We start from the raw sequence: 27,858 nt of genomic DNA, 5'->3' as shown, positions 1-27,858 counted from the left end.
ATTAATTCTTATAGAAGCATGATTATCATTATTCCTCAATTTTAAGTTCCTCCACTCATTATCTCTCCTCATGTCAGATCCCCCTAACTTTCCCACTTGCACTCTAATCACTCATCAAGCCACCTACTCAATCCCCTTAATTATTTGCACATCCCTAATCACCTTGATCCTTTCAAAGAATTTCAAATTATTTTAATCTCCCCATGCATCCTCTTCCCAAGGAATTTTTAATTCCTTTATCCATTTAGTCTTCCCACACATCCTCTTATTTTGGAATTTTTAATTCCTCCTATCTTCCCCCAAGGAATTTTATATTCTTTTTTCTCTTCCCAATATACCTGGGAGCTCTTCCTCATGTACCTTTAAAGGTGTGGAGACAAGAAATGCCTTTATGGAATCTCTTGAATCCCACACCTTGTCCTCTCAATCCTCTCCTCCATTTCAAATCAATCTCAACCCTTCATCACAAAATCAATCTTGGCCCTACTTTTTGGCCTCCTCCAACCTATAAATTGGAATCTCCTCTCCTCACAAATCATCCACTTTTCATCTAATCTCATGTTGTCCATTTGACTCATAAAATCATCCATAACATCCTCATAATGCCAAAAATTTTCCTCATCTAAGCCAAATCCCTCTCATCCATCATCATCATTCAAGTCCAATAAAAACCCAATCTCATTGTGTAGTGAAGAGCAATTCACAATCCACCATCAAAGGAGAAAATCAAGTAGAGAAACAAGGGCACCTCTACTTCATCAAGCTCAATCAGAGGAAGAGTAGAAGCTAAGGTATAATGGTTTATTTGTGTATTTGAATGCATTTTTTTGTGTTTTATTCGGTTTATACACTAACCATCAGGCTTTAGATTTTCCCCTCTTCAGATTGAACAAAAGTTTCAAAGGTCCCCATGTTGATTTGATTGGTTATGAGGTCTTGTATTGTGGTTGATATTCAGTTATTCGTATTATTCCATATTCTGGATTGTGCTCCATATTGCTTCAAAATTACAATATGTTTAGTTGCGGATGTGTGAGATGTATTTTGGACATTGATGTGTGTCCCCAGTTTGATTGGTTCATGATTTGAAAATCTACAAGTATATCATTTAGGTTAACAGTTAGTTATGTTGGTGTTCTTGAGCTCCGACAGAGAGATGATGATGATTCTAGTAATCCGAGTTGTTGCGGTGCAATTCACAATTCTTGTGAATGTTTCTAGATCATGTTCTATGTGTATTGGCAATCTACATTGATTATTGTGCGTTTTATTGAAGATTTTCCTTGTCTGGTGATGTTCTTCATGTTATGCAACATTCATGATGTGGTAGCATGTTGTGGATGATCGAGGCATAATTCTTGGAGGTGTTTCATATTTGCGGTGGTTGTTTGGGTCCAAACTATTTCTTAGCCGACATTGTTTTGGTCTGCATGCATCGTTATAGCGTGTGTAATTATATTTTTGTAATATGTAACGTGTGTTGAGCTGACCTCTATTTCATGGGTTAATAACTTGTATAAATGAATGTAATAATCTTTGAGAGGTATCATGCTTTGTGCGAATATTGTATCAATCATTGAGTAGCAGGGAAGTTGTGTGAAGTTATGTGAAGAAGTGTGTTGCAGAGAAGATTTGATAGTGAGCTTAACCGGAACTGTACTCAGGCATGTGGAGATTCTATTTCATCTATTCATGATTCTTCAGATGTAATCCAAATGCTTTGTAAGTCAGTGAGACTTCTTGTAAGGTAGTGGGCCTTCCCTAAGAGTTATAGCCCTTCTGGGTTTCTTTTTTTAGCAGTGAGCTCTAGACAGTGTGCCTGAATGCATGTGTATTCCCCTTATGAAATATTTTTATACTTCTAACAAAGTATATTAATATTGTGGGTTTTAATCCCACCATTGTTTTTCCCTTAACTGGTTTTTCCATATCGAAAATCTCGGTGTTATGTGTGTTATTGATGTAGTGTTTTTTATTAAGGGAAAAACAGGTTTTGAGGGGACCCGAAACCCCGAACAACAAGTTAAACGAAACCCCCTGGATGAACTGACATCTAGAAACCCAACAAGAAACATTTGATCAATAGATATACAAAGATTCCATATAGCCCACCTCCAATGAAACGCCAGCCAAAGGACAACAAAAAACATTACATATCAAGATGGACCTAAGCAAAGAGACAAGACTTTGAGGATTTTGACTGACACCCACAACCACAAAAGAGGGTTTTAAATAGGCTCCCACAACCTGAAAGACATTGAGGGTTTTGATAGGCACCCACAACCATACAAAAGGGTTTTAACCAAGCTCCCACAACCTGATATTAGGCTCCCAAACCCAACACACCTTAAACAAAAACAAGAACTAGAAGAAACCAAGGTGTGCCCTTTAAAACTGGCATAACTGATTTGATGAACTAGTCCTGATTTTCAACATGTGTTTTAGGAGATTAATTTAAAATTTATTTTCATTTTGATTTTAATTTTAATTTAGATTTTTGAATGCTGAAATGCACATGAGATTTATTGAAATTTATTGAAATCCAGACTCCGAATCCGTGCTCTCAAAACTTGTGGATCATCATCATCATCTCCAACCCTAGCATGTCCTCCATCCCCACCTCCTCTACAGCTAGAACATCCTCTAACTTGGGCATCTCAATGTCCTCTATGTCCTCATCATCATCATCGTCCCCTCCACTTCTCGACGACCTTGAACTAGAATCACCATCTCCCTTGCCATCTAAACTGCTAGACTCGGTGTCTCCACCGATTTCAATCTCCTCCTCCTCAATTTCCTCCTCAATCTCCTCCTCCTCACTTGTTGCTGCAATGGTTGCAACCTATCCACCTCCTCCATCATGTCCTCCTCCCCCATCCTATCCTCCTCCTCTATCCTGCCCTCCTCCTCTCCCCCTCTCTCCTTGCGGCCTTTGGTGTCGAATCTGTTGTGGTAAGATAGGAACGATAGGATCTGTCAAAGGAATAGATCTGTGTGGCAACCACCAACCATCATACTAAGGCGTAGTCCCTAGATCTGCTAACCCAACTCCTCAATCTGCAACCTCCTAACATATACAAGCAAAATAGGTTGTAACATCATGAATTCCATGTATCTCCCCAAACTGTCAGAGTAAATGATCTGGAAGATGAATATCAATGATCCTAAAATGACCAACATCGCGACTAATCAAATATCTCTGCTTTCGGCAATATGGTAAGCGTTGTGCATCATCGGCCTAGCTGGGGAAACCAAGGTAAGGCCTCCACGTAAAGTACTACAAGATATCCAACTGATGCCTCCAATATAGGGTGTTCCCTACACCCCTATGCCTAGTCCCTAATGTATATTTGTATGGGTATGGATGCTCATCCTAAAGCTCTACATGACCAATCAGTCTAGCAATAGAAATATGACCCCATATCCAAACCTAGAGTAGTGTAACCCTACATCCAGTAGATCCCTGTTTAAGATACACAATGTCGTACATCTGATGGTACAAAGTAGCAAGCAGACAAGGACCCCAAGCAAACACCCATCTGTGCACAATCATGTCATGAACGAACTGAGAAACCATGTGTCCTCCTATTTGGAATCAAGAGACTTGCTATTGCACAACACAATGGCAAGGTCTGATGAATACTAAGAGGGGGGAGTGAATTAGTATGTCAAAAATCACTGCACTAAAACACTTCCATAGTCTAAAGATAAACTGGTAAAATAGTCTAACAAACAGACCAGTTATCACACATGCAAACCAAAATGCGAATAAAGCATTCACCCACAAAAGCAATACAACCATAACACAAGATATTTGACGTGGAAACCCAACTGGGAAAAACTACGGTGAGATGGAACTCACAAGTCACTATCTGTAGAATAGAAACCAGAACGGTTAAGGTTAGAGCGGTTAAGGTCTTAAAATGTTCTTCACCAGAACAGATCCTGTTAGGAATCTCAATCTTTGTTAGGAGATAAGTCTGATTAAAGACTACCTTGTTAGAGGATTTTAGATTAACAGGTGTGAACCACCTTGTTAGAGGATTTTACAAAGGCTTTGAGGCCTACCCAGTTAAGGGCTACAGACTTGTCAAAGATGTGAGTAATCAACAAGTGTTTGATCTATCTAATAGCACAAACTGCTTGGTTAGATCCAGTATTGCTCACAGTTAATGCATTCCAGCATTACTTCAGTCTTCTCACTCTCTCTCAGTTACAACTTGATCTTCTCAGATAAGATCATTCTTACAACAACTCAACAACCATCTTAAACCCTAGCATGACATTAATCCTTTCAGCAACAACTTAAAACCCTAGACATGATGTCCTTTTAAAGGAATCTGATTTCATGTCGGTCCAATAGGATTACATTACAATTTCCTAGGTTTAATGAATCTAGACATACTCAGTAACATGACACAAAAAGCACCGTTAATGTGTCAACACCGTCAAACAATCGGTGGATTGGTAACTCATCACAAAATGCCAGTTGGTAACTCATCACAGAGTATTACCGGTTCATACAAAATACCGGTTGCCGATTTGACAAAAATGAAGACCGGTAAGAATGTGTTGTGCCGCTTTGCTCCCTCATACCGCTTGGGATCTACAAACCACTTGGGGTTGACATGCCGCTTCAGACTGGGAAACACATTCTACAAAATTACCACTAGTCTAAAGACTAGAATACAACATACCGGTTGGAACAAATACCGGTTGAGCTCAAGCTCATACATATAAAAGGGGATCTCAATACAAGTGTGTGTCCATCAATGACAATCACAACATAAATAAACAAAAATGCCAACAATCTCCCCCTTTGGCATTGATGGCAACACTTAGGAAAATAAAATTTTGTCATCTAAGTGTTTTACAACAAAAAACTTGCCATTAACAAAATTCCTCCCCCTAAGCATATACACTATCCCTTAATCAACACAGTGTATAGCAATTTTGCATACAGAGCGTAATCATTGTGATATCAGAGCATATAGCATATATCAAAACATATATCAAAATTTCAAAACCAGATACTTCTCCCCCTGTGTCAGAAGATCAAAATTTTAAAACCAAAAACCAGATACTTCTCCCCCTTTGCCAACAATGACAAAGTACTGCTGAATAACCCTATTTCCATATATATATATATAAAAGTTTATGACAATAATGAATAATACTTGTCAAAAACCGATTTATAGTCCTGCAAAAATTGTTTCATGGATAGAGACCGGGACTCAAGAAGGGAGGTTGCCACTTCTTTCTCTATTTGCATCTGGGATACCTGTTCCTCCATGGCATCAACTGTGCTCAGTTCCTGTGTGACTATCAGGGCATCCAGGTTCAGATAACACTTCTGAAGAATTTGCAGTCATGGAAGTAAAACCAGTTGAAGCTCCTGCAAATCCCTAGACTGTGTACTGATCTCTTGCTCCATCTTGGCTAACTGGATCTGGAACCCGTGAACGGTTTGCCCATATGCTGCAAAGGAATCATAAGGTGTCTTAAATGTACCCAAGTAGGACTGTAAGTCTGTTTGAAGCTTTTGTTTCTTGGCTAGCACATCATCGTAGAATAGATGAGGTTGACAGATTTTGTTGAGTAGCAAGTTTCCCTCATCCAAGGCATTACTTATGTCCTTTTGGTCTTTCAGTAGTTCAGTCCTAAGCTCATTCATCTTTTTCACCAGAGCAACATTAAGAGCCTTTTGGTTCTCTTTCTTGACATTGGCCTCAGCTGCTTCTTCCAGGCTCTACACCTGATCATCCACTATAATACATAGTAGTTTGAGCTATGCTAGTGATGATTCAGTGTTCGGAAGATTAGTACTGGGGATCAAACCGGTAAGGGTGTCTACTGCAGCCTGAATAATATCCTATTCCTTTTTCCTATGAATGATTTCAAGGCACTCTTGGGCAACCTTGATGCTCTGCATAAGCTCCGACTCACTTGTAGATTGGAGATCAATAGGACTCGAGATATCAGTCGGTTTGGCTTAGCTCCCGATTGCCTTAGAAGTCTCCACCTGTGTGCTCTTCATTGCTTTAGCTACCTTGTCTGCTTCTTCCTTCTTCCTTTTCTCTACTTCTTTCTTTTGTTCTTGTGCCTTGTCTTCTTCTTCTTTCTTCTTCTTCTCTGCTTCTTCCTTCTTCTTTGCTTCCTCTTCCTTCTTCTTCTATGCTTCCTCTTCCTTCTTCTATTGTTCTTCCTCTTCCTTCTTCTTCTTCTCTTCCTCTTCCTTCTTCTTCTTCTCTTCCTCTTCCTTCTTTCTCTTTTCTTCCTTATCCTCTTCTGCTTTCTTCTTCCTATCATCTTCTTGCTTCTTCTTCTCTTCATCTTTTCGTTTCTCCTCTTCCTCTTTCTCTTCTCTTCCTCTTTCTTCTTTTTCTCATCTTCATCCCTCTTCTTCTTCTCTTCCTATTCCTTAGCCGCTTCCTGTGTGTCCTTAGCCTGCTCACCACCTTGTTCGGCTCGTTGCCCCTATTCAGTTCCCTCAGAAGGTATGTCTTGAGTGACATCTTCTACATCCAGGGCATCGACATCGATAGTGTCGATTGGTTCTTCAACCAGGTTTCCTTCCTCATCAAAAACCTCATCCGGTTTGGAAATAACTGGTTCTTTTTCCGCTTGGAGGTTGGCCATTTGTGCTTTGTGAGCTAGAACAACATGATTCATGTGCTGATGAGTGTCTTTTTCCACATCATCAATTCTTCCCTCCAATAGCCAGTGTCTTCTTCTCCTTGTGAAGAAGAGACACTTATTTTAATCCAATACATCAAACAATTCTGAATTTGAGAGGTCGGGAAAGTACTGTGAAAAGACTTTCTCCTAATCTCTTGTTCCTTTTCAATGGCAATGCGCCATTTATTATCTAATGCTTTAAATAAAGAAGCCAGTGTCTGAGATTTAATCTATGATGGCAACTGGTCATTTTTGCACAAATAAATAATGATTTCCTGTAATATTTCTTCCTTCTCCTCATCACTAAAATCATCATAATAGTCTACTAAATCATGAAGTAATTTTCTCCTAATATTCTTAACTGTCCTTTGAAAATGTGTCAAAGGTTTGTATGAGGAGAAGTCAATATTTACCGGTGCGGATGTTGCCGGTTCATTCTTCTTCATCTTCTTTGTCTGTCTGGCCTTCTTTGGCTTTTCATCAGACCTGGTTTCTTTGGAGTCCGGTTCATTTGTCTTAGTCTTCCTTTTTCTTTCGAAGACTTTTGTTGGTGTTACCTCCGGTTTCTTCTTTGCCAATGGCCGCTTGGTCACTCTTGGAGTTGCAGTGGTAGCCGGTGTCGATGTTGCAGGCACTGCCTTGGCTTTCTTTGCTGCCGGTTCTTTTCCTTTCTTAACTGATGGTTCTTCAGCCGGTGTAATCCTCTCCAAGTAGGTTCCAGTCCTTTTAGCCTTTGGATCAAGAGGCGAGGCAATAAGGGTTGAGGTATACCCTTCCAGCATGTCATACATAACCTCATAGCCCATTGGCTCCACTTCCTCCATTCTAGGCTCAATAGCCTCCATTAAACATTTGTCCACCTGAATGGTGAAACAGATGTCATCTTTGTATTTCTTCACTATGTCACCTGAGATTCTTACCCTTTGACTCATCTTTCTTCTAAACTCATCAAAATATTTGTTCAGTACTTCAGGGTAACGGGTTCCAATGGCTTGTATGCTTTCCTTTATCTGCTTGGTTACCGGTTGATCAGGAGACCACTGGACATCTCCTACACCAGGAAAGTAGCCTTGGAAATAGAAGAACAACCCTACCAGTAGTTGTCCAAACTTGAATCTCAGTGCATTGTCCTGTTTGATTGCCTTTAGATTCAACAGGAGTTGCCTTTGCATACCGGTGCATAAGTCAAAAGATGCATCCTCTTTAATCATCTGGTAAGTGGCATTTATCATTGCAGTAGATACAGAATTAATCCTGCTGGCTGAAAACGTTCTGTAGCCTATCACCATGTAGGCGTATTTCACCAGATCATCCTTGATAGGATTAACTGTCATACCTCGTGAGTCACTTGTTGAACCGGTGAGCTTGGCTATTTCGGTTTTTCTCACCTTTCTCAGGGCTGGTACTTCCCCTGTGTTACAAAAATCGGTGACTGCATGAATTGCCTGAGGCGTAATATCATGCGTCCTCTCTAGGTACATCTTGTCACCATGGACTCTGCTCAAAATGATCCTTATGTGATCCTCCGTAAAATCTTCTAGAAAATATACTGCATTATGGAATTTCTTCTTCTCTAAGATACTAAACTCCGGTTTGATCTTTTTGTCCTTGCCGCAAAATAGACCTACCTGAGTGTGAATAGCTAAGGACCCTAGGTCTTCTATTTTGCAATCAATATAATAAAAAATTCCCTCTTCAACTATGACTCTAGCCGGAACTTGTGATAAGGCATTATATTTGGACTTCCTCTGAATAAAACTTTCCGACTCTATGGATGTACTCGAACTGGTATGAGATGCGGAAGCCATTGTAGAGTATTTCAAGAACACGAAAAATACCTTTCAAACGTGAATTTAGGGCTTCCTGATTCTGCTTCACTCCACTCTCCATTGGTTGCCAAATCACCGCTTTGTGTTCTCCACTACGGCTTGCAAATTGGATTTGAATCTCTTTCAAGGTTTATCAATTTCTTGAAATCTTAGCTCAAATCGCCTTTTCTTCGCTTTGCACTTGAAAACTTTTCTTTGCTCGAAAACAGATAGTGAGAAATGATTTGAAATAGGCTTTTATACATGTCTCTCACCTACCGCCATTAATGCTCCTCTATTAGGGCGTAAACCCTAATTTGCCTTTCTACCATTTCCGATCTTTTGCCAAGCGACAGGTATCGCATATTGGTTAAGGTCTTTTACCGGTGTAAACCGGGTGTTCGAAAGCATTTCACCGTTTGCTCCCCCTAAGCCTTTGAGGCTTAGTTTGCCGGTTCCGATATTTCCACACTAGGTGCAAAAACTGGTTCCTCTTCCAACATTGTTGGTTTCTTCCTCCAGGTTTTGTTCATGTCCCTTTGAATTTTTTCAACATCAATTTCTCCTTCCCGGGTGACCGGTATATCATCAGATATACTTTTTCTGCTTCTGTAGAATCTTGCAATGTGACCCGGTTTGTTGCAATGATAGCAAACAAGTCCAGGTGCTCTCCAAGGTCCATTGTACATGTTTCCATTCTTCCTTCTACATGTTGCAGCAGTGTGACCATGACCATGACAGATCATACAATTTTCTCTCCATCCGGTTGCCGCTTGATGGCCACCGCTTCTTGACTAATGATTGAAGATATTAAACCGATTGTGGTTCCGGTTCACAAAAGGTTCAGGACCAGTTCCTTGGGTCCTTTGAGGATATATTCTAGTGTTATCCATCACAGACCTGCATTCAAATGCTCTATGTCCAAACTTGTTGCATGCATAACAATGACCATTGAACTTATTGGATCTAGGTACATTGTTGATAAAATATGGAAAATTATTGTAGGCTTTGCTCCTACATACATTGGCAGTGTGTCCTTCTTTAAGATAGTTAAAGCAAACAGGTTTGAATTTTTGCTTATCTTTTCCTTTGAGTGTCGGTTGCTTCTTTGATGCTTCAACATTTGTTCCTGAGGATTCTCCTTCTTCATGTCCATAGAAACCAAGACCACTAGTATTCTTTGCCGGTCTAGATGACTCAAGCTTTTGCTCTAGCTTGACAGTACTTTTGCCAAACTTAGCAAGTATTTCCTTTGACTCAGAGAGTTCTTTGGAAATAGCAGTATTTGTCTCCATAAGACTTGCATTTTTAGAGATGGCTATGTTCAGTTCACCTTGCATGTCTTCCTTTTCCATTCTGCTGTCATGAAGGCGAGTAGTCAGTGCACTAATCTCTTGTTTCAACTTGGAGATCCCGTGATCTCTATCCTTTATCCGATCTTCAGCTTTCCTACGGTTCTCCAGCTCTTGACTAAACCGAATAGTCAGTCCTTCCAACTCCTTTCTCAGGTTGGAGTTTGATTCATTCAACTTATTTACTTTTGCTATCATGGCTTCCATATTAGCTTCATCTTTAGAACTACTTTCAGATAGCTCCATCAGTTTTTCTGCATGTTCTCTCCTTTTTGCTTGAGATGCCTTGTATTTGACCATAAGATCATCATAGGCTTGCTCAGACTTAGTGAGTTGTTGAGTAAGTTCTCTCATGGTGTATTCCCCCATATCTCTTTCCAAGTGGTTAAACTTATAGAAAGGTAGGCTCTGATACCAATTGATGAATACTAAGAGGGGGGGGTGAATTAGTATGTCAAAAATCACTGCACTAAAACACTTCCACAATCTAAAGATAAATCGGTAAAACAGTCTAACAGATAGACCGGTTACCACACATGCAAACCAAAATGCGAATAAAGCATTCACCCACAAAAGCAATACAACCATAACACAAGATATTTGACGTGGAAACCCAACTGGGAAAAACCACGGTGAGATGGAACTCACAAGTCACTATCTGTAGAATAGAAACCAGATCGGTTAAGGTCAGACCGGTTAAGGTCTTACAATGTTCTTCACCAGAATAGATCTTGTTAGGAGTCTCAATCTCTGTTAGGAGATAAGTCCAATTAAAGACTACCTTGTTAGAGGATTTTAGATTCACAAGTGTGAACCACCTTGTTAGAGGATTTTACAAAGGCTTTGAGGCCTACTTGGTTAAGGGCTACAGACTTGTCAAAGATGTGAGTAATCAACAAGTGTTTGATCTATCTAATAGCACAAATTGCTTGGTTAGATCCAGTATTGCTCACAGTTAATGCATTCCAGCATTACTTCAGTCTTCTCACTCTCTCTCAGTTACAACTTGATCTTCTCAGATAAGATCGTTCTTACAACAACTCAACAACCATCTTAAACCCTAGCACGACATTAATCCTTTCAGCAACAACTTAAAACCCTAGACATGATGTCCTTTTAAAGGAATTTGATTTCATGTCGGTCCAATAGGATTACATTACAATTTCCTAGGTTTAATGAATCTAGACATACTCAGTAACACAACACAAACAGCACCGTCAATGTGTCAGCACCGTCAAACAATCGGTGGATTGGTAACTCATCACAAAATGCCAGTTGGTAATTCATCACAGAGTATTACCGATTCATACAAAATATCGGTTGCTGGTTTGACAAAAATGAAGACTGGTAAGAATGTGTTGTGCCGCTTTGCTCCCTCGTATCGCTTGGGATCTACAAACCACTTGGGGTTGACATGCCGCTTCAGACCGGGAAACACATTCTGCAAAATCACCACTAGTCTAAAGACTAGAATACAACATACCGGTTGGAACAAATACCAGTTGAGCTCAAGCTCATACATATAAAAGGGGATCTCAATACAAGTGTGTGTCTATCAATGACAATCACAACATAAATAAACAAAAATGCCAACAAGGTCATCGTAATCCATCACCTCCCAAGGTATCTGGTATCGGCCTCAATCTAGAGCTCCTCCTTTGTACACTCATGAAGCTCTCACATGTCATCTATCCCAACTCAAAGATCATATATAACCCTCACACCATGAATGGGAATATGCAAGATGCGTCATACATCCTCCAAAGTGATTGATGCCTCTCCAGTAGGTAAATGAAAAGAACATGTCTCTGAATTCAAGCACTCAACTAACACTGTGATCATGGCCCTGTTGGTCATAACCTCAGGCAAGTGCAATACATGATACAAATCAACCTATTGAACCAAGGCAACATCCTCAGCACTCAACTCGGTTCAAAGATCGAGACCCTTAGGCCTCGTTTGTCTGCATACTAATACATTTGCATTCTCCTACAAGTGAAAACACAAAAAAGTTAGACAGAGTATTCGCATGACAAATTTCTATCATAGATGATTGAAAAATCAAAGTTTACAACAAATGTGAATTAATTGTTACAAATGCACATCGTTAATAACAAATGTGAACCACTAAGATCAATTGTGCATCACTAGCAACAAATGCGCATTACTATGAGCAAGTGTGCATCAACATGGATGAATGCAAATTGATAGAAATGAATGCGAATTAAAATAATGAATGTGCATTGATAAGTACAATTGTGAATCAAAAAAGACAATTGTGCATATATCGATATACAAATGCAAATTTCTTAAAATTTTATGCTCTGAACAAAATTTGGAAAATCTAGCACAAACAGGCAAAAACGAGAATTTTTTTTGGACTACATACCATTCCTTTAGTCTCAAGTGGTCTCTAGTATGATTGGACTTGATCAAATAAGTGTTATCCTGCTCGGAAGCCGGTCATGATGCTCACAAAGTCGCACAAAAGCTTGAAAATCAATAGGAACTCCAAGAACTCCAAAGAATACAAATGAACAAATGAAATGTCAAAATCACTATTTATAGCTCAAAATTAGGGGTTTTACCACTCTAATGGCTGTGGTCCCCCTGAACTTCAAAACACTTATAGCCCACTCAAATAGACTCGAATTTGCGCAAAACTTGAAACAATTGCTAACTACCATGGTATCGAAAAAATGGTCTCAATTTCAGAATTTTTCGACCACTTTTTTCGAGGGGCATATTTACACCTAAAGCATCACCAGGGCATTACTAGGGCATAAATTTTTCATTTTCTTTGAAACAATTTCGTTTCGACGTTGTCTCAAAGAGGGGCAAAGGTAGACACCTAAACATGTCTCATTAATTGCACACTAATTATTCATCCTAATTAATTGAGTAATTCTTTTAATTATTTAATTAAGCTAATTAATTCTTCTTATTAATTCAATTCATCACCTTTCTCATTACTAATTATCCAATTTCTATCTATTCATCATTAATCCCCTTTTCTCAAGTATTAATTAAATATTAATTATTTAATTAATTGCAATTATTCCCCTAATTAAATAATCTTTATTATTTAATTAATTCTATTTCTAATGATTAAATAATTTCATTTCAATTATTTAATTAATTAACTTATTCTTCCAAGTCCCAAAATTCGAATTTCAATTAATTTCATCTAATTTCATTTTCCCAAATTCACATTTCACCAAATCTGTATTTCAATAAATTTTAGTAAATCTCATGTGCATTTCTGCATTCGAAAATCTAAATTCAAATTCAAATCAAAATGAAAATGGATTTCAAATTAATCTCCTACAACACATGTTGAAAATCAGGACTGGTTCATCAAATCAATTAACTAATTAGTTAACTCACTTAACTCTCCAATCCCCCCTTTTTACTCCAAATCATCTTTTCTCAATAATCAATCAATTCAGTCTTCTCCTCAATCAATCTATAAATACAAGATCAATTTCTCAATTTCAATAATCACAGTCTTCATAATTGTTGTGTCTAATCTATGTAGGAATCCCAGTGCAACACCTGAGAGCCAATCAACAACCACACAATTCTGGAGAAGAGCAATGGAAACTACAATGCAATTGAGGGGGTTTTCAATTATGTTAATTGTTTAATTCTTTCATTCATGCATCTTATTTCATTGATTTATGTTTGAATTTGCTTTAATAGTTAAGGATTCTGTGGTTGTCCTTATTTCCTATTTCAACATTTATGATTTCAAGCATGAAACAATTCACATAAGTTGAACGATTTGTTTTCCATTGTAAGCTTATGTGCCATATATACTGCAATTGTCGAGGTGGCACCTTCCCTATTTCTGAAATAAATTTTATAAGAGATGTCGTAGGAAACATACCTCACCACAGGGTTGATGATAGTGTTAATGATTAAAGCTCACTGATCACCTTTCATTCCGATTAGGGTTTCCACATCTCTGTTCAGGATAGACTTCTTTGTTAGAACTTCTCCACTATCACACAAATCGGTGATCACATAAATAACTTCCTTTGTGATTGGATAGTGTTTATCCAAAATGATGCTATCATCCCGCACATAGCTAAGGATCATCCTGATAACCTCTAAATTATCAAACCAAGGGAATTTTGTCCAAAGATTCAAACCTTTTCTTTCCAAACCTTTGACCTTTTGCAAGTCATCATCACTCAGACCAGCTTCAACATCTCTGATTTTCTCCAAGTTAAACTCATCCAAGAGCACCTTGTCCAAAATTTGAAATTCCTCGTTCCTAGATTCTCCAATGATCAATTTTCCTTCCATAATTCCTTGCACTGCTCACTTTTGCTACTCCTCTACTACTAGCAATAATCTCAAATACAAATAATTGATAATGAAAGAATGAATTCAAAAGATGACATACATCCACTGCACTTAATTTGCACCACAATATTTACATCCATAGTCCTTTTGCATATACACATAGTACACAAAATAGTTGTGTGTCAACAACCATGCCTCTGACATGCAACACATATGGCGATATATATCTGCATCGATCTAACTATCAAGTCGGCTCAACCAGAAAGGATGAGACTAGACTATCCATATGATACAGTAACCAAATATCTTCATGCAATGTTGGCTTCCAACTTGAATCATTAAATGACTAGTAGAACATGCTTCTAGCATATCTGGATAGGACCAGATCTAAAACGTCTTTAAGAATCTGCTCTCATCACTTCTGGATGAGACCGGACCCAAAACAACTTCCGGTAAGAGTAAATACCAGATCTCAAAGCTATGCATACATACATTGCATAATAAAAAAATATTGTATACTTGAAACAAACTTTGAACTAAATCATATACATACATGCCAAACCAAAACATGACATCCATGACATCAATGACAATAGGCCAACACAACTTCTACTGAAACTTCTCCAGACTCATCACAATTTCTCACAACAAAAAGAATACATGAAATAAACTTCAAAAAATAGTCAGGAACAACAATATATGTTGTTATTATCAACAATACAAATCTAAAACCACAACTCTAAACTATACACTCAAATCCTCTACAAAACACTTACAAACTACTAGAGAAAACACTGCAAACTAAAACCATTAAGAACCAATACAAGCTCTGGATTAGATTTCCCTTGGAGACCCTTGGGAAAACTTCCTTTGATCATCAATCTCCTTGGTTTATCAGCCTTAGAGATCCCTCTTCATCAGTTTATCAACCTTTGAAGAAATACAACATAAGCTAGTTAGAGTGAGCAAAATAGGATGCCCAAAATATGAAGTAACCTCCAAAAATATAGAGGAGAAACCCCTCATGATCCCCTCTTAGAAAATAAGTGAAATATCATCAATTTCCCTCTAAAAGAGGCTCCCATTATGGACGCCGAGTTGTCAACTATTTATTTGTCCCAAAAGCCCCTTCCATTTGTAATTGTTATTCCTTGTTTGAGACTCTTTGCTATATGAATCCAAAGGACAAACATCCCAACATCTCAAGAGGCCAATTTTTATATTAATTAATGACATTTTCAAATATTCCCTCTCCACATGGGCCTCATATAGAACTTTTATAGCTGTCTTTAGATTCTTAGCTAAATAGAAGTTGTAATTATTAGTATGACAATTTGTCATAAAATAGATGTTGTTAATGCCTCCTAAGTTGGCTTCATAAAAAAAAAAAAAATTAGTTTTCCAAATGATGTAAGTTGCATTTGGACATTATAAATATTAAATAAATGATATTTCTCAATGCATCCCATCATAGTCTACTTACTATTTTTTGGCCAATATGGAATTATTGTATTTGGCGAGTGGCTTATTGTTTTTGAGAAGGGGACATGACAAGTCATCCCTTCCAAATATTGCTTGTCCTCAAGCAATTGTAAACATGTGGCTACAAGATAATGTTTCCAAGCTGATCAATCATATCAAGCTATATACCAAGCCTTGATCCCATACAGATATATAATAGCAATGGCATTATTGTATAACACATGTAACAACAAAAAATACACCACCATTTCCCTACCATGGAATCTACAAATGGCATAAGATTGTGCACCCTTTGTGTCCATGCACTAGGACATACTGATCATCCAATAAAATTTCCAACATGATAGTGGCAAAAATGTCTATGTAATGTTTTATCATGTTATAAAATTGATTACCGCACACTAGAGCTAGAGTCTACACACAAAAGCAAACAAGTTTCACACATCAGATTTGAGTCAAATCGAATTCATGAGATGTAAGTGTAGATTTATGTATGAAATTCGAATTTATATAATAAAGATCGCTTACATGCATGCATAAATGAACCCAAACATTATATACTTAAATCTACACATCAATAATAGTTCTAATAAAAATAAAAATATAACATCACAACAATGAATTTCTATCATCTACCATATAATATCTTCTTTCAATTCAAAACTGATTAACCACACATTTAATTTAATTTCTACCTTCAATATAATATTATTTCAAATCGATTGACCATTCAATTCAATTAACCTAGATATTTGTGTGCCCATTCAATTAAATTAACTATTCAATTAACCTAGATATTTGTGTGAGGTTTGGTGGGTTTCCCTTAAAAATTGTATTCCCTAACATAAATATAAATATTATTCCTTCACGCGTGCTCTCCATTGTTCTCGGACACCTATAAACAAAGTAGGTATTAAATAAATTAATCCAAGTCAAATATTTTTCTTTCTTTCTTTCTTGTAATGTCAAATACGTGTCATTGCTAAGCGCAGACACTCTTGCATGGGCCCCACTCTTCTTATTATTATGTCATTCATTTCGTCATTATTATTTTACAACTATTTTATATTGCAATAAAAATTAAAAAACATTCATTTGATAAGATGCATGAGTTATAGACGACAAGGCGGCTACAGATACAATTCTACATAAATATGCAAGTGGCACAATGGTTGTTGTAATATACCTATATATCATTTTGGACAAAATAGTGATACTTGCAAAGTTCTCTTGTCATTGGATATTATATATATTAATAATGTATTTATATATTGTTGTTTCATTATTAATTTTACATAGTTCTTTAAAACTTTAAAAAATGATGTCAATGGGGAAAGGTAACGGTGGGTATTGGTCTTTGAGTATACATCACTTTCTTTAAAATATAAATAAAATTAAAAAACATCGCCTAGAATCATTTAATAAGAGAAGTGAATATACCTTTAGTGTAAAACTATTATGATAGCTATCATCAAACTTCCCTTTGTTCACAATTATTCTTGAAATTATTTAAACATTAATTAAATATGTTATATGCCAACTTTTTTTTGTCTGTGGGAAATGATGGAATAAGTTGATATGGTATCATTTCTATTTGTTTATAATTTTCTTGTAATGAAATTGTTTTCAATTTTCTGTCAAATTAATTATTATATTAGTGGTATGTTTTTATATTAAGAATTTGTATGTTTGATTTTGTCATTAATTTCAACTTTTAATTTTTTTATTTATTTAATTTGATTTTGCAACAAGAAATCAATTTTAGCTTTTTTTATTTTTAATTTCAAATTAGGTTAATATCACCCTCTCCAATTTCTTATTGTGTATTAAATTTGAAACATTTTCAATTGTATTTTAAGATGATGTATAAAAAGATAAATCTTAATATTTTAACATTGTTCAAAATATAGAACTCCTCCCTAAGACTAGGGGTTTGGGTGTTCTACAATGCAGAGACACATATATGTGGATATGTATATTTACATTGCGAGGTACTCTATACTAGTACCACATAGTGTTATTTCATGATTGTATATATAAAAACTAAATTTATAAAATAACACTATCAAATAAATAAAATAAATATTTTATAAAATAAATAAAAATAAATAAATTTTAATTAAATAATAACAATTCATCAAAAATAAAATAATGTAAGAAAAATAAAACAATTCTTAAATAGTTCTCCAATAACCCTCCACTAAATAAAAGAACTAGTAAATAAAAATAAACAAAAAATAAACAATGTAAATAAGATAAAATAAATCTATAATAGTTCTAAAGTAAAAAAGAAAAATACATTATTCAATAGATGCATTTAAGATATTTACACTAGTTAATATGTTAGTTGAATAAATATATAAGTGTGTGTATTTATAATTATACAGATAAAATAATCAATATAAACTAAAATATTTTATATATATATGCATTTAAGATATATGAACAAAATTTTGTGTATTTATAAATATAATGTGAATAAATATAAATAAAAATTAAAAAAATAGATTCAATTTTACATAAAATTATACTATTTATTATTAATATTGTAGACATCTAAAAATGGTCAACGCTTGTGGAGTCATACTTTAACATTTGCGCATTGCCTTATTTTAGGATTCTTGCATTGCATTAACATTTCTTCTATGTTGCACACTTGGTCTTTATCATTTGCGAGCATCGAGTCCTTCTTTTGCATTCCTCATTTTTCTCACTTTTGAATTAGGTCTTGTCAATAGCAATCTTCAGTCATGATTTTGGTCGATCTTATCCTGTCGCATCATGGTGCGTGCTTATTTATCATCATTTTGGACATCGTCAATCCTAATCAATGATAGAATTAGGGTTTTGTCCTCTTGTCAATCTTTCAATCATCTTTAGCTTGTTAGTAATCATTTGCGATTATCAATTTGTCAATCTTGTCATTTGCGATCGATTCATCATCGATCCTTGTCCTTTTCGATCATGTCAATTTGGATCAATTAGTCATTGTTTCTCGTCAATTGGTGCCTATCAATTTGATCTCCTTGTCAATCTTGGTCAATTTGTCATTGATTTTTGTCAACCAATCTCAATCATTTATCAACATTGGTCCTTTGTCAATCAGAGTCATGATCGAACCTACATTAATTTCTTATTGTCTTGACCTAATTCCTTGTCCTCTTATTTCTAGGGTTTTATGATTTGTTCATTTAATCCTTTTCTTCTTCTTTGTGGGTTAAATAAATCTATTTATTTAGTCCTAGGTATCTTTCATGAATTAATTAATGGATGAAAACCTATTAATTAATTCACCTAATTTCTATTTCATCTTTTTCCTCAATTTTCTAATTTGCTTATTTCTCCTAATTCCTAATTTCTATTTCTCCTATTTTCTTTAATTTTTCTAATATTTCCCCTAATTTCATTCCCTCATTTTCTCCTATGTTTATGCTTCCATTTGTTGCAATCATGGAGGCTATTTTCTCTCTTCCCTTTGTCATGGGAATGGCATTTCAATCTTGTCGTAATTTGTCATACATCTTGAATAGCAACTTGTCATAATTTGTCATACTTTGTCATACACCTTGCATAGAAATTGTCATACATTTGTCATAATTTTGCCTTTTTTGATTTGAATTTCCTTTCAAATCTCTTCATGCTAATCTTGTCCTCTCTCCACTTTGTCAATAAATTGGATGATTTTCTTCAATGAAAAGGGGAAGAATCAATCACATTTTTGAAGGTGAAAGAAGAACAATGGAGCCACATGAAGGAGATATCTGCGTTGGTTTACTTTGATTTCATTTGATTTGAATATCTTGTCTTTATGTCTTCATTGATTGGATTGGGATTGCTTTCATAGCAGCTTTAGGTTTTGTGGTTGTCCTAATTGCTATTGTTTTGATGATTTTCAATTTCCTGATCTACAAATATATAAATATCTTAAATCATTTTTAATAAAAACACAAAATTAAATACAAATAACATATAACAAACATCAATTTCCACAATCCATCAGATGTTTACAAATAACATATAAGAGACATCAAGTTTCCACAATCCATGAGATATTAATCAACTATTTTTGGATTAGATTGTGTGTGAATTTGTTTGCATCAACATTGATGAAAATAGAGAGCATGCAGATGTGAAAAGATGTCCAAGAAGCAAATAAAAATAAAAAAGCTAAAAAATATAAATAAAAAAAAAAGCAAAAAAAAAAAAGCTAAAAAATATAACAAAATAAAAAAAAACAGAAAGCAAATAAATAATTAAAAATGAAAACATAAAATAATAAAAATAAAAAATCAAATAAAATTCACACAATTTAATCCGAAAATAGTTGATTAAAATAACATATAATTTTTTTTAATTTCAAAATTTTAAAAAATTAAATTGATTTGAAAAAGTTCAAGAGCCACTACACAAATCCCATGATTAATAATATTGTGGGTCTCATAGAACATGATGGAAGAATGAAATTTAAAGCACCACTTAGATGCCCTTGACAATACCAACAAAAATATGCGTTCCATGTAGAGGCTTAAATATTTTTAAATTGATAATTAGGAAAAACATAATACAACTTCATTTCTATTTTAAAAAAATAAAAAATAAAAAATAAAACGTCCTTTACGGCCTCTGTAAATAATTGGAAAAAAAACCTTGTTTTTTAATAGTCAACAAAAACTGCAGCACAACTTAAAAAAGATTCCAAATAATCTGGAATATTCAAAGGAGGCTATTATAAGAAAATACTAATATAACTAAGGTAAAGGCCATGCTTAACTTGAGGCTTAAACTTAGCTTTTGAATGGCATGCATTTTGTGAAACGGTGACATGACCAATTAAATATCACACTCCGTTACAATATTACTGTACACGTATGGTTGTTGATGTGGCAGAGGAGTCTCGTGAATTCCAAGGAAAAAGAAGAAAAAAAAGAATCCCTACTAGAAGATTACCAACGGTCCACAATCCACAGCCGCCTGGTTTGTACCGAAACATCGGGGAACCGCCAATGCCACTCGGTTTGGAAAAAAATATTTGATCTCGTGTGGAATTATGCGGGACAAGTCGGTCTATAAATAGGAGAACCGACTTCTTTAATTCATGAAGGGAGAGAACCTAACTAACGCTCTGCAAGTTTTGAAAACCATTTTTTCCTTTTAGGGATTTTCAGGGCTGGTTTTCAAAAGGGATTTGGAATGCAGCACGATGAGGGCCTGGGTTTCCGTTTCTAGGGTTTGCATTTGTAAAGAGGCGGCAGAAGTGGAAGAAGCCGCCATTGATTTGCTGTGGAGAAATGGAGTTATAATTCTGCGGGACGGAATGGTTTGCCTGGGGTTGTCTTTGAGGGATGTCATGGATGACGGCTGAGGCAAATAAATGTGAAAAAAGATTTCTTCCTTAAAGCAGCTGCTTGGAGCCGGAGATTTGAAGATTTGAGATCTGATTGTTGCTGATTGTTGTTCTCTGTGAGAAGTAGAGCAATTTGGGGATAAAATGGAGGCGGCTCCGAAAGCAAATGTTTTGATGGGGAAGTATGAATTAGGGAAGCAGCTGGGGCAAGGAACCTTTGCCAAGGTTTATTATGCTAAGAACCTGAAGACAGGCGAAAGTGTGGCGATTAAGGTCATGGACAAGGAAAAGATTATGCAGATCGGCATGATTGAGCAAATAAAGAGGGAGATTTCTGTCATGAGACTGGTTCGGCATCCGAATATTGTTCAGCTCTATGAAGTCATGGCGTCCAAGACAAAGATTTATTTTGTTATGGAGTATGTTAAGGGAGGAGAGCTGTTTAATAAGGTTCAGAAGGGTAAATTGAAGGAGCATGAAGCAAGAAAGTATTTCCAGCAGCTCATTAGCGCAGTGGATTTCTGTCATAGCCGAGGGGTTTATCACAGAGATCTCAAGCCTGAAAATCTGTTACTTGACGAAAATGGAGATCTGAAGGTTTCCGACTTTGGTCTCAGCGCTTTGCCCGAGCAGTTCCGCCAGGACGGGCTGCTCCATACGACCTGTGGGACGCCGGCCTACGTGGCACCCGAGGTGATTGTAAAGAAGGGCTACGATGGTGCAAAGGCCGATATCTGGTCATGTGGCGTCATCCTGTTCGTCCTCATGGCGGGCTATTTGCCGTTTCATGACGCCAATCTTATGGTCATGTACAGGAAAATTTACAAAGGGGAATTCAAATGCCCGCCGTGGTTTTCATCAACGGCGTTGAAGCTGATTTCGAGTCTTCTAAACCCTAATCCAAAGGGGCGGATGACTATACCGCGGTTAATGGAGGTGCACTGGTTCAAAAAGGGTTTCAAACCTCCGCGGCCGGCTGTGCAAGATGACGAAATTGACCTCGTTGACGTGGACTCTGCCTTTGGATCGTCTTCGCCGGAGGAATCACAGCCCAAGCCAGCAGAGTCCAAACCGACTTGCCTGAATGCATTCGACATAATTTCCCAGTCGCCGGGTTTCAATCTCTCCGGCCTCTTTGAAAAGGATAATGTGAGGAAGGCTGAATCGCGCTTCATGTCGACGCAGCCGGCCTCTAGCATAATTTCCAAGCTTGAGGAAATCGCAAAGCTATTCAGATTCAGCGTGAAGAAAAGAGGCGATTCCAGGATGAAGATGCAGGGGACTGTGCAGGGGAGAAAGGGGCACCTGGCAATTGCTGCAGAAATATTTGAGGTCACCCCTTCTCTGTTTGTTGTTGAGGTCAGTAAAGCTGGAGGTGACACGCTGGAATATAATAACTTTTGCAGTCAGGAGCTCCGGCCTGGCCTCAAAGACATCGTCTGGACATGGCATGATGAACAATAGCACTTTTGTTTTTTTGGTTTTCATTTACTTCACTTTTGTATAGCAAAAAATATTTCATTATACTCTGATTTAATTAATGGGGTAATTTTGAATCTGTCTGGCCTTTGGTGAATCTTTTGTGGAATTGGGTAGTTCTGAATCTCGACTTTTGCTGAATCGTTTCTGTTACTTGTCTGTATTCTTCAATTAAAAATTTAAATGCATCAACCGATTCAGTTTGTTACTCAGAACTTTCAATTAAAATAGCAAGGTGTGTCAGACAGTTGCACTTGAATCAGGTCTGACAGGCTCTTTTAGACCAAAACAGCCGAAAGAATGTCCAAAAGTTGAAAAGGCCAAAAAACCATCCGATCTCTTTTAAATTTCGTTCAAATGCCAAAAGAATATCTCATGAATTCATAAGTGAATGCCATTATGTTCTGAATGAATTCGTACAAAGTATACATTGTTTTTAATGGTTATTTTTGTGGAATTGGGTGGTCCTGAATCTCGACTTTTGCTGAATCGTTTCTGTCACTTCTTTGTTTTCTTCAATTAAAAAATAAATGCATCAACCTATTCGATTTGTACTCAGACCTTTCAATAAAAATAATAAGTGTGTCAGAAAGTTGTATTTGAATTAGGTCTGACAGGCTCTTTTAAACCAAGAAAGAATATCCAAAATATGAATCTCTTTCAAATTTTGTTCAAATGCCAAAAGAATATCTCATGAATTCACAAGTGAATGTCATTATGTTCTGAATGAAATCCTACAAAGTATGCATTGTTTTTAATGGATATTTGATAGGCACAGTTGAGAAATGGTTTAAATTTTATTTTTGGCAATTGTAGAATGCTGAGTTTCGTGCATGCATGCATGCAGACTCTTGAATTTTTAAGAATAACATCAAAAAATGTGGGGGGGAGTCCGGGCATGGGAAGGTGGAAAAAGCTGTTTTTACTGAACATTTGAAATAATTTTTGTTCTATGAATTGTCATGCAGCAGTTAACTTTAAGGTAATTTGCAGTTGCAATGGGACAAAGTTCTTAGCAATTGATAATATATGTAAGGAGTAGTTCTGTAAAAGATTTCAGTCATTCTTCAGCAAGTCAACATTACATGTGAGATTGGGTGTAACCAAACCAGCCATTGCAACTAGCTGTAACATTTGCTGTTGAAGTCATATGGCTATGTGAGGCTAAGATATGTAGAGATAAAAAGTGCCTTTTTAGCGCTTTTTGCTCCTCTTTCAGTACCTACTTCTAGTCTTTTTTTTGTTTAATAAACATTTTGCTGTTTTCAATGATAGTTTGATGCGGAAAATTATTCTTAATTTCATAGAAGGCCTATTTTTTATTTATTTTAGAAAATATTTTTTATTAGATTTAATATTTTTATATAAATAATTTATATAAACTAAATATATATCTAAATAATTATATAAAGATAATTTATATAGACTAAATGTATACTCAAATAATTATATGGAAATTTCTTACTCATTTTAAAATTGTAATAATATTTTATAATTAAAATGATTTAATTTAAGCAAGGATGACATTTTCAATTTTGATTTGTATTTTCACTTCAATTTGCATTCCTATCTCTATTTGTTATGGTGGAATTGTTGTTATGGTCAAATTGATTTTTCAAATTCAAACTTGGTTGTCCAATCTATTGGAATATTCTAGTGGGAATGAAATCATATGATTTCCAATAAGGTTTGAACTAAAATTGTGATCAATATGAATTTTGATGAGATAGTATTAATGTGGTTTCTCTCATTTGTCTCTTTTGATAATTTATTAAATGTGAATATTGTTATGATCAATATTTGGACAAAATAGGTTAAGTTTGGATTCAAGATTATCAAGTGAATTCTTGGTTATTCTTGGTGGGAACTTAGAGTTCTAATGAGACATAGTATTCTTGTAGTTTTTTCCTTTCTTCCCTCTCCTAATAATAATAACCTTTTCTTTCTTTCTTTTTGTTTCTTTCAATAATATCCCTAACCTTCAAGAAGATCAACATAGATAACCCTTGAGAAGATCAACATACTAAATTGGAATATCCTTATGGAGGCTTGGTTAAAATTAATGTTGATAGAGCTTCAAAAATAATCTTGAAAATGTGTGCATGGGATTGTTTGTTTTGACCAAAATGACAAGGTTCTAATTTTTTTTTTGAGCCTCTCCCCATTCACCAAGCAAATTTTTGCATTTTATTGATATTATTTTAGAATATGACTCTAAAATCTTAATCTCAATTCCAAAAGGAACTATTCTTACTTCCAATAGTTGAATGAATGTGAAAGAAATTAACATCTTCATTTATGTTTTTAAGTTGATAAGTTGAATCATTACTAAAAGGGAAAGAAATTAGGTTGTTGATTTCTTAGCTAAATCAACTTCTAGTTAGAACATCTAGGTTGATACTATTAAAATCCATCTCCGAAGAAGAGGTCACTTTTTTCAAGAGTCTTCCAATAGATTTAGGGAAGGAAAATGTTGTAACGGAGAAGCATCTATATGAATATTCCTAAATTCCTTACTAGTTAGAATAATGCCAAGTTACTAGATCCTTTTTTCTAAAGATCCAACTTTGGGCTTTGATGGGTCTTGATGTGGGTCTTTCTTAATTCTTCTAGGATTTTCTTAATTCTTTCTTAATTGTAAAAACACAATGTAATAACCTAACCTAATTTGAAACTAAAAAAGAGCAACTTAATTGTAAAAACACAATATAATAACCTAACCTAATTTGAAACTAAAAAAGAACAACTTAAGGATTTGAGGAGGCATTTTTTTATCAAGCAATTATCTTTGATGAATTAATGCATACCTCTCTTAAATCTCGTGAAAGAGAAATAATAATTAAGCCTAATGTAGAGAAAACTTATAAGAGGTTTGGAGATCTTTGTATGATGTTAATAGCCTTCACGTTTGATTTATAATCGGTGGGTAGGTATTTGAATTTGTGGCAAGTGCATGGTTTTAAAAGGGTCTTTATTAAGGAGAACCCATAGCATCATATCTTTTTATTTTAATAGTAAGAAATAACAATTGATAGAGAGGTGTGATGTTATATAAGGAAAAATATATCATAGTATAATTTTTAATTTGTTTTGAAAATATTTATAACTAGCTTAGATATCTTAATACATCTATCTAAAATACGCCGAGAGATATCAATCTCGAGGTGCCTATTTTAAATTGTTGTTGAGAATAGTTAGGTGCCTCGAGACTGATATCTCTTGGCGTATTTTAGATAGATGTATTAAGATATCTAGGCTAGTAGCATCTGCAACGCGACATGTAAAGTATTAATTTATCACCTTTTGTTTTAAATAAAGCATATTTATCCTTTACAAATCATGATGCCTATCATATTCAATGGAGTGTACAATAGGAATTCATATTGAATGCAACATTTCATCTTTAAAAACACAAATTTAATCCCAATTTTAATAAAAGAGTTCAATTCAACAATGTATACATTACATAAAAATATTATGTTTCCAAAGATTTGAGTCTTTCTTCCTCTGCTTTCCTTTTGGCAAGTTGCTTTCCTGTCTTTATTTTTTCATAACGATCATATGAAAATGGTGGTGAGATTCTAATTCCATCCAAGGCCTTAACACATGATATAGCAACAAATGTTAATTCTACCCTTTCTCTTGGTCCTATGTCAATTGTTGCCTTTGAAAGAGTCAATCCTTGTGATTTATGGATTGTTAGTGCCCAAGCCAATCATAGTGGCAATTGACGTGTACGGCCCCTTTGTATTGGTGAAATAGGAATCAAATTAGGAGATGCATCTTCAAAAGGAAGTCCAAAATAATTGTCAAATTCAACCATAACATATGTTAGTGGATCTGGTGGGGCACATCCAGGTTTGTATATGATATTTCGGATGTATCCTAAAGCTCCATTCACAAGACCTGCTTCTATCCATAAATTAGATGTTAACATGACCCTTGCATCCTTAGAAATTAATAATTCAACATCTAACTCATCATTTTGACCTCCTGCTGGATTAGTACTACCTTCTTTACTTGCAATGCTTTGGGCTATTGGTCTTCTTAATGCATATAACTTTTTTCTATTATGGTTATGCACATTGTCATTTGTTGCAAATAGATGAATATTATTATCAAACTCCTCCTTAATTGTTGGATGTAATGAAGCATCTATTCTTGTCATCAATAATTTCCAATCATCTATAGTTGGATTTGCATCTCTAATATTTGTGAGTAATTGGCGAAACCTTTGTTGGTCTTCAGTTTCTCCATCTTGTCTAAACACCTTATCCAAAGTAACAACTATCTTAAACTCTTGCCATAATAATTTTGCACGTACTCAAAGTAAAGAAAATTTTGGTGTACCAATTTGATGCAAGAGGTCAAATAATTCAGCTCGACATTTTCCCCAATAAGACCTTGTACCCCTTAGTGTTGTGCCAAAACGCATCAAATGATCAGCTAGATGTGAGTGTGGAATATTTTCCATATGTTCTCGTAACTCATTGATTGTGATTGGCATCTCTTGCAAGCTCTTTTTGACAAACACTGCAGATGAGTTTTGTGCACGATGTCGCATAATCATATTCATCATATAATATCTAAATCTTGGGTGTCGGCCAAAATGATGATCTCTATATTGAAGTAAATGCTTAACAAACTCATGTAGATGGACTCTCCTTATTCGTGGTTCTATCCAATCACACTGTCCATCTGGGAATAGTGTTGGAAAAGCCATATCAAGTAATCCTTCAGTGACATACTCATTTATTGGAGATGCTCCAATTCCTGGCCAATCAATTAGTGATCCAGGATCTACATTAGGATTATTTACCCATGCATGAATTAGTTCCATTTCTCTTCGAGCATTTGGAGGTTTAGAGGCCATTGATGTAGTGTGATTAATAATGTTTTCTTCATCCATCTCTAATATTGGACCCGCAAATACATATTCATTTGTGTCTGAATCAAACTCCATATGAACATAATTCAATTGATCAAAAATGTTCTCATCTAAATTACATGTAAGGTCATTAAGTGCATTTTCATCAATTTGAACATCTCTATAGAACTTATCATGTTTTATTTTATATTTAAGTGCTCTATATACCCTCTCTTTATTAATTGTAAAATTATAATTTGTTCCACGCTGATCTTTTTTTCGAACAATGATGATTGGCAAATCTTTTATCTGATGTGGTAAAATTTTAGCTATTTCTCTCACTTCTTGTGGAAAACTTATGGTATGTCCTTTATATTTGTATTGACCCCCAATTGCATGTGTTACTTGAAGAATTGGGTTAACACGTGCTATCAACATTTCTTCTATTTGTGTTAAATTTGCAAGTTCTAATGGTTGTGGACCAGGATCCATATTGTTTGATGTTGAAAATCAATGTTCATTTTTCTCTTGTCGACA

The 27,858-nt window shown here is 35.5% G+C and overlaps 1 protein-coding gene across 1 annotated transcript; it reads left to right on the top strand.

The window, feature by feature from the left end:
• The first annotated feature begins 20,681 nt into the window (after positions 1–20,681).
• LOC131033578 (CBL-interacting protein kinase 5) lies at positions 20,682–22,533 on the top strand. Its single transcript, XM_057964807.2, has one exon. The coding sequence runs from the start codon at positions 21,120–21,122 to the stop codon at positions 22,437–22,439; it is 1,320 nt and encodes a 439-aa protein (XP_057820790.2). The 5' UTR covers positions 20,682–21,119; the 3' UTR covers positions 22,440–22,533.
• Positions 22,534–27,858: the final 5,325 nt, after the last annotated feature.

This window comes from Cryptomeria japonica, chromosome 5 (assembly GCF_030272615.1).
Source record: "Cryptomeria japonica chromosome 5, Sugi_1.0, whole genome shotgun sequence".
Lineage (NCBI taxonomy): Eukaryota > Viridiplantae > Streptophyta > Pinopsida > Cupressales > Cupressaceae > Cryptomeria > Cryptomeria japonica.
Note: the sequence above shows the minus strand (reverse complement) of the source record. Positions and strands in the feature narration are given on the sequence as shown.

What these genes read in the sequence shown, in the direction of transcription:
- LOC131033578 (XM_057964807.2), top strand. Translation starts at nt 21,120, where the DNA reads ATGGAGGCGGCTCCGAAAGCAAATGTTTTGATGGGGAAGTATGAATTA.